Source organism: Eublepharis macularius, chromosome 1, assembly GCF_028583425.1.
Source record: "Eublepharis macularius isolate TG4126 chromosome 1, MPM_Emac_v1.0, whole genome shotgun sequence".
Taxonomy (NCBI): domain Eukaryota; kingdom Metazoa; phylum Chordata; class Lepidosauria; order Squamata; family Eublepharidae; genus Eublepharis; species Eublepharis macularius.
In genome coordinates, this window is record NC_072790.1 from 203,303,203 (window position 1) to 203,314,678 (window position 11,476).

Consider the following 11,476-nt stretch of genomic DNA (forward strand, 5'->3'; position numbering starts at 1 on the left):
TGAGAGAATCACAATTAGCACATATGCTTGGAACAAAAAGAAGAGACTCCTGGTGAGGTGCACACTATCCACTAAATCAGCAATATCATTATTATATAATATATAATGACATACCTGCAAGTTGACTGTCAAATGTGGCCTGCCTCTAGCTCAGATGAGAGAAAAGAAAGGGGTGCCTATGTTTTTTTAAAAAAGGAATTGATTGAAATCTCTGGGGGTAGATCAAGCAATTCTGCTCCACAAAGTTTGTAGCCTTTCTCCAGCCTACAGAGCTTTCCTCTAACTTAAGCCACTTAAGTCAGAGGAAGATTCCGTAGACTGGAGGAGGGCTTCAAACTAGAGCAATGTGGTTGTATCCACCCCTCTTTCTGAAAAAAATTAATAAATTCTGGCTCTTCGTAGTCATAAAGTATTTAAAATGCAATATAAGTTTTTAAAAAGATAGTGGCTCATTATCAAAGGATTTGATCTGGGTGAGAGGACACAGGCAGAGAATGCTATTTGATGCAAAGAACTGGTAAAACCATTGCTGCTAAAGCCAGGCTCCAAACCAATGACGAGAGTCCAGTTTGGCTAAATTCCAGAGAGTGTTAGACACATGCACAACCAGGCCAAACCTCTTAGTTGTATCAGCCCGTGTAATAGTCAGACTTACCAGGTGATGTGTTCGTTGCCCAAGCATAGAAACTAAACCTGATTTAACACTATCATATTCAGTCTGAATTAGAAGCCCATTTACTAGACAGTTAGTCCCTTTGAATTCAACAGGACTTCTGGCCAAACAAGCTCCAGTTTATGCTATACTAGCAATTAAACACAAACCTGAGAATTATATTCAACTACTTCACTACATGGATAAAGTCACCAGGTACTCTGCTAAACAGCAAAAAGATGTAGTAAGTTTAGTACAATTTAAAGGAAGTCAATTCATTTAATGGTAGCATTTACCAATGGGGATTTGCTTTTCTCCCAAACACATGTAATACAAATGGAAAAGCTAATTAAGAAATGATTATTCAAATAGAGGCTTTCAGCTTGTTAGCTTAACGAGCTTTAATTTAAACCAATCCACCCCAATCCTTTCCTCTAAATTCGGCAGAGGTCTGAGTGGTGGCTACTGGATGCTTTCTGCAGATTTTGGAAGAGACAGCACTGTGTCAATGCCACGCCTTCGACGTCTACAGAGGTTGTCTCACTGAAATGCAGGAGGAGGGGGAGCAACACCTTTCATATTCTGCTTGAACCACGGTTGAGTAGCTTTCCAAAGCTTGTCTATTTTTCCTCACTGAAGTCTCTTTTTGCAAATTGCTGAGCTGATTTCACTTACTATAACTCATTTTTATTTGTATTATTAAGCCTCATCCCACGCCTTTTCCCCTTTCCTCCTCTCATAACTGGCATTTGCCTAATATAGATTGAAATCTCTCCAAAGCACCAGGCAGTATTACAGCACTACATAACCACCATAAAATAAAATTGTGATAAAAACCTCCAAACTCACTTTATAGCTCTCATGATATCCTGGGCCTTTCCCCAGGCTTTTCATTCTTAGATCTTTTATTAAAAATGTAGGCAACCAAAATTCAAAACATTCCCACATATGTCATAATTCTGCAGTCTTTTCTGTCTCTTTCCTATACTTTAAACATATTTATTGCTCTTAGCTCTTTCTTCCCACAGCTATCCATCGTCTAAATAGCAACTAGTTATCATATAAGTCACTTTCATGCCATTAAACGTTTTAGAACAGAGAAGCAAATGGTGGACTCAGTGCAAACCTGGCCTGCCAGTCCATTCTTTATGGACCACCAACTCAGCCACAACGCAAAGGAGAGTGCTCACATAAATAAGAAAGCAGCCATGCTCCTCCCTTTTTAAGGTCATTACTTTTTGGACAGTCAGGAAATTATATTGCTTGCTACTGCATTAGAGTGCTTATGGAGCAGACCCTTTCTCCATGCGCAACATCTATAATTTGGTAGATTGTTCCAAGTTGTGTGGCTGTGCAAGAGACAAAAAGTACCAATTACACCCCATGAACCCCATTCCACGCAATATTTTTCTAAATTTCTTTGTGTGTTTAATTTGCTCCAATGGATTTATTCTCTACAAAAGAATCATTGTACAATGGCCATGGTTTGTACCTCCACCCAATCGTCTATTATTTGTTTGTACTGCATTCTCATCACCTTCTAGTTTCATTTTGAATTTCATTAGTGCTTTTTGTTCCCTCTTCCAGATCGATTTATTATGCTAAATGAGACCTAATCCACATCCCTGCTGAACTCATTAGACACCTTCCCAATTAACTACATTGCTATTTATAATTGTGCATTGTTTGTGGTACATCATCCATTTTAATTCATGTAAAAGCATCACTCTTGGCACGGCCAACTCTCAACAATTTGTTAAGATTCTCAAGATAACGGATTTGTCTGAGTGATGTAGCTCTTTGAGCCACTTAAATATAGAAGAAATCTTAATTTTCATTTGAGTAAGTTTCTGGGCATCACAATAAACAATAGTTATGGGACCATAGTATAGTATAAAAGGAAGGCAACAAATAAATCAAATAAAATTTGAATATATTTAGGTCATGTGATGCTTCGACCAATCTTGTGATTTTGAAAGGAAGGTAAGCAAGAGACAGGTAGTCTGAGTTCCATAGTGTCTCTTCCATATTGTTCTGGAAGATGGCCATCACAACTTAATTCTTACAAGCAAATCTTGTTTTTCTGTATTAAAACAGGAACTTAAACGTCAACTGAAAAGGTTGCCTTAGGAAGTCTCACTTATCCAGATAGTGTATCATATTGCTTACTGCCCTTAGAAAACATATTTTTAAGATCGAAAAGTATGTCTGAATGGCATCATTTGTACTCTATCAATGCTCCAGGCTGTTTTTTGCTGAGAGTACCACAATACTCTAATAAGCTTGTTCTGTGGGGGAGACCAACCCATAGTTTTGGCTGAAAGCTGGAGCATATATTTAGGACTCCACACTATAGTCGATTCTCAACAGACTTGAGAGAGGAAGGAAATCTGCACAATTACCAAGAGGCAAATTTGGCTTTTTATGAAGTAACTAAGCTGATTTATTACAGGGTTCAGTTGCTTACTGCAGCAAGCAATATGACTCACACAAAGAGGCTAGTTTCCATCAGCGACGTTTGTTTCCAAATACTCTTTTATTCCCTAATTCCCTGTTTTAGAATATTTGTCATTTTGTATCAACTTTTGCAGAAGGACATCAATGCAGGTAAACATTTCATGACAGAAACCTGTGGCAAACTGCTTCAGGATTATGAGTTATTAGAAAACTGAGAACAAACTTTGGCCTAATGCTTAATTTGAAACCAGCACATTCCTTAAACTACTTTAATCTCAGTTCAGACCAATGTAAGGAAAAACAGACTACTCAGTGTCTAACAATGAATGCAGCTAACAACTGTTCCCATACCTCCATAAGAAAATATACAACGTTATCCAACCTAAAGACTACTCATACTGTCGGTTGTTAAAGGTTTACACACGGACATTTCAGCACTTTCGATGAGGTCAGAAAGAAGAGTTACTGTAGTAGATGTATGAACTGAAGAATTCACAGTTCAAATTTCACCTCAGAATTGAACTCATCAGCAGTGCAATCCTAAACAGAGTTGTGCCCTTCTAAGTCCACTGAAGTTAATGAGCTTCACATATTGAAGACAGAGGTGAGGTGTGGGATAGCAAGGGTAAAAAAACAAATTGATCTGCCTATCTTGGTTGATTATATAAATACAATGTTCTACCATTTGGAAATGCTATCTGGACTTTGACCTGAGCCTTGTCACATGAGATTTTTGGTGTGGCTTTTTATGTTATGTTTAGAGTGACTTTATAATAAGCCTCCTTGGGTCCCACTTTGTGGAAGAAAAGGCAAGACAAAACACTTTAAATCAAAAATTAAATATACAGATGCTAAACATCATTAAGTGTACAACTCTTATATTAGTTATTCCATATTATACCCGATCCAACTATCTGGGTTCCAACAAAATGCTTCCATTAAATAGAATGCAATAGATTGTTCAAATGGATCAACACAACTTCTTCCTATATCTATGTATAAAAATGCAGCACAGCATACATAAAAGTATCATCAATGTTCTTCTGCAAGCAGAGACAGCATAAAACACATAAAGTTGCTGATGATATAAGGGAACTGTAGGACAGTTAAAGCAACAAAGAGAGCAAAGTCAGAAACTCAAATGAATGGTGGCCATAATGTATTCTGGTGTTAACTGACACAAGCACAGCTAAGATGCTAAATTAAAAGCAGAAGTTACCAGAGAAAGAAAAGCTCAGATCTTCTGATAGTTTGACACAGAGATGCAGTTTATTCAACTTTACAGGCATCAGTGTTTACCTTTTGTCAATTTAGGCTTTGAGAGAGGATTGCTTGTGTCCTCGGAATCTGAGTCTTCATTATTGCTTTTTGAGGAATCACTGCCAATTTCATCGTCATCTTCACCATCATCACTACTTGTATCATCACTGACATCATTATCGCTCTCAACTCTCTCAAAATCACTGTCATCTGAATCCTCATCTTCCGATTCCTGGCCAGTAGAACTTGCTGGAGGCAGCAGCTTTGGTCTCTTGGCATCATTCGTGCTTTCCCCAGGGCCCCTTATCGTGTCACTCAAACCTTGCAAAGATCGCTTTTGAGCCAACAGTTTAGGACTGAGGATGGTAATCTCTCTGCTTTCCTCAGAAGTCTGTACTGCTGGGGTGCAAATGGCTTCATCAGCAGAACGCTTCTTTTGGGGATGACCCCTGGATTTATTCCCACGCAGCTGCTTCATAAGGCTTTTGGTATTTTTTGCTGTTTCAACTGACTAGCCTCAAGCTGAAAGAGAAAATACTGTTAGTTTTCTATTTCATCATAATTTAAGATTCAACAGAAAGAGCATTTGTCCTCTCTGTTCATTGTATGGCTTGGAAAGAACTATATGAGTCACTGCCAAACTGGAGACTTCTTGTATCATTAGAGGAGGGACTATGGCATTGGTTGTGTATACAGAAGGGTGAAAGGGAAGTATGACATTCCCTTGTTGTTAAACAGCAGAAATGGCACCAGAGGCTTTTTTAAAAATTCAAAAATAACTAACTAGTTTATTTATTTTAGAGGAAAGGTCAGATGAAATCAGATGAAACTTCTGAGGTAATTCAACATATATCTCTGAGGTAAATCAGAACATGCACAGACTTCAGTTATGCTCTTTACAGATACTTAAAGGCTTCTATTTTAAGGCTTTGGTTCCCTTGTTTTTCCCCAAGCACAGCATACTTTCTTTTAGTATTCTTTCTCTTTTGGAGTTAGGCATGTTGGTACCTACTTTCTAGTACCCCAGTTCCCTTTCTCTTCACACACCCGTGCTTTCCTTCACAGTTGTTAACTGAATCTGAAAGTCTCCACAGACTGTTTCCAACTCTCCTTAGAAGATCTATCCCCTTTCTTTGGCCCATTTGGGAATCTGCACCTACCTCCCAAACCTCCTTGCTAACTTCCCCCAGTTCTCCTGCCAGTGTTAAAACTGCTCTCCATCAAGTCTTCACCTCCTAACTCTTCACACTCGATCTTTTTCAGCTAGGATTGAAAAAAGACCCTCTTCTTTCCAGCTCATGCTATCCAATCAAATCCCTTGGAGTAGCCTGTCACTCAAAGCTCCCTGTGTCTGTGAGGAATTAACCCTTAACAGCCCCGCAGCTACGTGTACAGTACTTCCAGGCTTTTAAAAAAATGTGCAGTGTATCATGGGAGAATACTTCTTTTTGCAATGGGTCCAAGACAGATTCATGATCCTAGGACTCTCATTTGGTTCTAGAAATGAGATAAGGAGCTGTGCATCCATATTTACTCTATGGCATGTTAAGAACCAGAAGCAACACAGCTACTCATAAGGTCTCTACATATTAAAGCTGGAGCATCGATACTTTTTCCAGCTTATAGCTTTAAACAAATGATAGGAACTTATACATCTCCCAGTGTGCATGGAAGTGAGGACCCAGTAGATATTCTCTTCCTTGAAATGCAATTCATTGAAATAAGAAAATAAAAACGACCAGGGGCTTTAAGCAAGACAGTTCCCCTCAACTCTTCCTGCTCCTTTATATTTGCTTCAAAATTCTGAGAACAAAAATCCTTTCATATACAATACCAGGCCTACTCAATTGCTCTTCCTTTTCTGGAGTACAGGATTAAGATTGCCATATATGGGTTTGATTCAGACATAATGAAAAATGAGTTTAATTAAACAATAATTAGTTGATCATGTGAACTTAACCCTCTAGGTAAGCACAATTAGTTTAGCTCCCTTAAACCAGGATCTGAAGTGGTCTATTAAGCACAGTTTCTCTTAATTATGGGTCCATACTATCTATGATTGGGAAATCCTAGCTTGCAGTTTCTCACACTCCCCAGGCTATAAAGATTCTTGGCAAGAACGATTCAAATGAAACTTGCATTTATTTCACCGTGTCTCACTAACTTTATTCCTATCCTTGCTCATCTTAAAGGCACAGTAATGCTGCCATGCTTAATACCTGGGGTGGCTCACAGTTTATTAGGCAAGCTCCAATACCAGCAACTTGGTAACCACGTTGTAGCTAAGGTAAGTGGCAGAGATGCAGGAGGCATGCCTTCTCCTCCCATCAGTGCTATTGCTGGCAGGATCTGGCAAGTGTGTCACTCCCCAGACCAGTCTGGTTGCAACTGAGATGCAAAGCAGCTTGCAGAAGTACTTCAGCAGCCCGCTTTGGATCTGAAGGAAGTGATGCTGCTCTGGCAGCATCACAGGTGTAGGGGATGCATAGCTTCTTCTGTTACACATGAAGTGCGTTGCTTCCCAGACCTGCCTCACTGCTGTCATGGTACAAGGCAAACTCCAGCAGCAGCATGTGGAAAATGGATGCCAATTGTGGGATGAAACTTGTGGGGAGTATCTGCTGGACATGTTGAAGTTAAGAGGACTGTGTGACTGTTCTCCCAAACTGATATAAGGAAAGGGTTAATATGAAAATTAGGAATTTAAGGAGGTGTGAAATAGTGGGTATTTGTGTGATGACAAGATTTCAGCTTCCCACCCTTAGTGTCACTAGCCTATAATAAATGACTTGGTGACCTGGGGAAGCTTTGCCCTTCAGCTGGTGTTGCAGTGCATGCTGGGATAGCAGACTAGCTTTTGAACAGAAGAACAGTGAATCTGCAGCCAGTATGATCCACAGTGAACAAAATACTGATTTTACAAACTAACTACAGTTAAAATAAACCACAGTTTCATGTTGCTGGAAGTAAGCCATGGATAACAGTTCTTTAACTGTTCCTGTCATGTCCATTAAAGGCAAAACACGGTTCTATGACACCTTAAAATGTTTTGTTAAATAAGCTTCAGTAGCTACACTCCAGAAATTTTACTGCAATAGACTGACATAGCTATCCTTCACGAGTGTTCCCTTTATAGCTATACCTTATCAAGGTAGACTTTGCCTCCCAAATGGCTATCTATGTCATCTCCAAAATGTATGCCATTATAAATGTACCCAAGTTAAACTGTACAGGGAAGGGGTCTGTTTCATAGGACTCTGAAATAGTGAAGTGACTTGTGTTTGGTACATCAACTCTAGGAATCTTGAGGAAAGTTCTATGATTGACAGCTTAAACATACAGAAAGCTGTACTGGATTTAACCAATGATTCATACAGCACAGTACTTTGTGTCTCACAAATGTTTATCTCGGAGTATTTTCTGAGAACTTTATTTATGACAGCTCCACGGTTATTAAAGTATCACAAGATACAGTGATGGTTTAGGTGACTTTTAAAGGGGATTAGACAAATTCATGGAAGAACGGTCTATCAACACCAATCAGAAAATGGAACCTTTGTGTTTAGATACAGTATGCCACTAATAATCACCTGTGAATAAGAACAGTAGGACAGGGAGAAGGTTTGCAGGCTTCCAGGGCCCCTGGCTTGTTACTGTAGGAAACAAGATGCCAAACTAGATGGACCTTGGTCTTATCCAGCAGGGTTTCTCACAAGTTTATGTGATAGGTAAGAATAGAACCCCCACATTCAGGTGCACTATACTTATAAATTACCAGCGTACAAGGAAACTAACAGGGAGACAACTGTCTGACCATTCCGGGAGATAGAGCTAAATAGATATGATCCAGCAAGGTAATTTTTATGTTATTTGTAGCCTCTGGAACCAATGCAGGTCATCCCACAGAGTTCTTTAGTGCATGAATTCTGAACTGTAGAGCTTTCCTGAAAAGGGACAGAAAGGTAATGATGATTCATAAGATCTTATGGAACTGAATGCACAGAGCTCAAGCTAGGATGTCTGAAACAGGGAACCATCTTCAGTAGATGCAGCAGTGGATAATAATATACAGGATGCGGCACAACTTAAATGCCCTTTTGGGGTGGAGGCATCAGGATTAACAATACTAACTTTGTAATAAGGTCACACCACTCTAGATCAGAAGAGTTCCACTGAGTTGCATTTCTGTTTCTAAAAAGTGTCTTGTGTATGGACATAGGGGTGTGTGTGTGGGCAGGAGATACACAACTGTCCAATTCAAATCACTTTAATGATCCTTAAAACAGAAAACACCTTTAAACAAAAGAGCACCTGATAACATGCAGAACTAAGCAGCAAGAACCCTCCTTTAATTGCTCATGGAAGTGTAGCATATGATACGAGTGGGGAAGAACAGTCAGGCATTCAGGTTCAGTGCTAAGCTTATTACATTTTGCCCTCTCTTCTTTGCAACACTCTTCCCATCTTCTGACTGAGATATAAGTCCTAGGGATTTCCATTCCTACTTGTATCTCAGAAGCTTATAACTTGGAAATCTTGTACATCTTTTTAAAGTGCTACTGGACTTGAAGCTTGCTCTTTTAACTGGAGATCAACACCTGAAACTATCTGCACATATAATAGCTGCATAACAAGCACAAGTTAAAAAATATTGCTTTTATCACAACAGAAATGAAATAATGAAAAAAATCTTTACCTGCCTGTTATACAGCTGTTAGCAACTGAACCTGTGCCCACTTAAAAATGAGTAGAAGTGATTTTCCAGCAAATAGGGAGATCCCCTATAGGGAGGGCACAGGGCCCTTTTCAGGGCTGTTTTAATCTTTTAAGGAGAACTCTGCGGTCCTCTGGGGTCAAGAAAGATTCCAGCAACCACCAGGTGACTTGCTACCATCAGATTTGCATAACTCAAACAGACCTAGCTGTTTGCTACTGTTCAACAGCACTGCTCCCCCGCAAAAGCCAGTGTAGTGTAGTGGTTAGAATTTCAGACTATGATCTGGGAGGCTTGGGTTCAAAATCACCACTCTAACAAGAAGCTTGTAGGGGTGACCTTGGGTCAGTCACAGTTTCTCAGTCTAATCAAACTCAAAGAGATTTTGTGAGGATAAAATGGAGGAAAGGAGAATGATGTAAGCTGCTTTGGGTCTTCATTGTGGAGAAAGGTGGCATATAAAGGAATTAAAACACAGTAGAAGAGGGGGGAAGATAAAAAGGAGTTTTGTTGGTGGGTGGGAAAGGTGAGGATATGCAGGCTGACCGGAGAAGGGAAGGAAGAAATAATGTGGGGAAAGGGATACAGGGGACTCTGAGGTGCCCATCACAATTTCTTGTGGTTCTCCACCGCACAACTGGTCCTGGCATAGCAGCTGGCACTGCACAACTCAGTCAGACTTTTCCCAGGGAGAGGAAGCCAGCAATAGGGAAAAATGGGAAATGAAGACATGATGAGGGGAGATAGATTAGCTGGTGGGTGAGAAGACAGGAAAGGGGGAAAGGCTACGGGGGCTGCCAGGTAAGGAAAAGGGAAAATAGTGAGGGAGGGTTAAATAAGATGCCCCACTCCACACAAGTTGAGGGTCCTCCACGTGTCTAGTATAAATATCTACTGTCTTTTATTGTACCACCAGCTTTTTGTCTACTTTTTTCAAGGTGACTGGAACACAACCAGCAGACTGACAATGAAAGTGATAACCAGGGAGGGTGGGGCAGGGTTTCTATAAACAGATTCTAGGCAGACATCTGTTAGGAATGTTCCAACTTTGGGTTTCCTGCAGTGAGCGGAGTTGGACTAGATGACCTAATGAGACCCCTGTTCACAGTATGATTCAAAAAACAGTATTAGTTATAATCTATGATTAAGGAAATTTACAAAATAGCAAAAAAAAAAAGAAAAGAAAAGAAAGGTGGTATAGAAATCACAAAAATAAGGAAAAATAAAAGAGTTGAGTTTCAACCTTGCTAGGAACCCCCCCCCCCCGCCCGCTTTGCTTCCTAATCCAAAATCATGTCCTGGAATGCTGACAGTTCTTAGCAGATGAGGCAGCGCACAAAGCCAAGGGAGACTCTTCTTAAATCACTCAGATGTGCGTACCCTAAAGGACGTTGTAGAGCTGTGGAACACAAATCCAAGAAGCATAATACGGAAAGAACCTAAGGACAGCCCTGCTCGATCAAATCAAGAGACCATCTAGTCCTGCTTCTTCTTTCCAGGCCAACCAGCAAAATACTTCCAAAAGTCCACAAGATGCATCTGGAAACAACCTCCCCCCTCGTTTGTACCTGGTATTCCTGCCTGTGAACTTGCAGGATCCTTACAGTTATTCAGCCCTACTGACCACCCACGTGTTACCAGATTCGTCCAACAACCCCCCCCCCCCCAACGCTCCGACAACACAACTCTAGCCCCTTCTTTCTTTATCGATCCTTTCCCTCCTAGTATCCAGAAGTAAGAAAGGAGAAGACAGGCCAGCCACAAGAAATGGTGGTGCCTAGGAAAGGATGTGTGAACAGGCACACGCGAAGAGCCGGAGGCCGCATTCAGACACGAGTTCTACCTGTTGTTCACGCGCTTCCCAGCCTCATCCCCCTCAAGGCAACACTCGGGCCTCTCTTCCGGGTCTGCGCCCACACACTAAACTTGTAGGCCGCTCCGCCACTACCGCGCCGCTTCCGGTTTCCTAGCAACGAACGCGGATTGAGACGTGCTCGCGGGAGTCACAAAGGGCGGAGCACAGCCTGGTCAGCCTCCGGATGGCGCATGCGCATATTTGCTAGGCTTTCGGGAGGGGGGGTGAATCTGGAATCTTTCCCGAGCTCTGAAGTGCGCCGTCGCCAGTCCCTCCCCTTGTCTTAACTCCCTCTTTACGTCATAATGAAACTGCAAGGAGATTGGCCAGAGAGTTTTAAGGCTTTTATTGACAAGCACCGTGGGAGCTTGCTTCCGGATAGGGGCGCCTCTGCAGTACCCCCTGGAGGCTGCTCCTTGACAGTGATGGGTGCGCTTCGATCAATGTCTCCTGCCGCCTCCGCCGTCCAGGCTCCAAGCGGCGAAGAGACCCTAGCCATATGAGGCGTGCAGGCGCTTCCTTGGTAGTATGTTGCCAA

The 11,476-nt window shown here is 41.2% G+C and overlaps 1 protein-coding gene across 1 annotated transcript in view; it reads right to left on the reverse strand.

Moving 5' to 3' along the window:
* Positions 1–11,095, reverse strand: part of RRP36 (ribosomal RNA processing 36) — a 42,246-nt gene extending 31,151 nt beyond the window's left edge. The window contains exons 1-2 of the mRNA XM_054981303.1: positions 10,927–11,095; positions 4,409–4,891 (exon numbers count right to left, since the gene is read on the reverse strand). Of these exons, the coding sequence (XP_054837278.1) occupies positions 4,409–4,847 (439 nt within the window). The 5' untranslated portion in view covers positions 4,848–4,891; positions 10,927–11,095. The remainder of the gene's footprint in view (positions 1–4,408; positions 4,892–10,926) is intronic.
* Between the last annotated feature and the right edge of the window lie 381 nt (positions 11,096–11,476).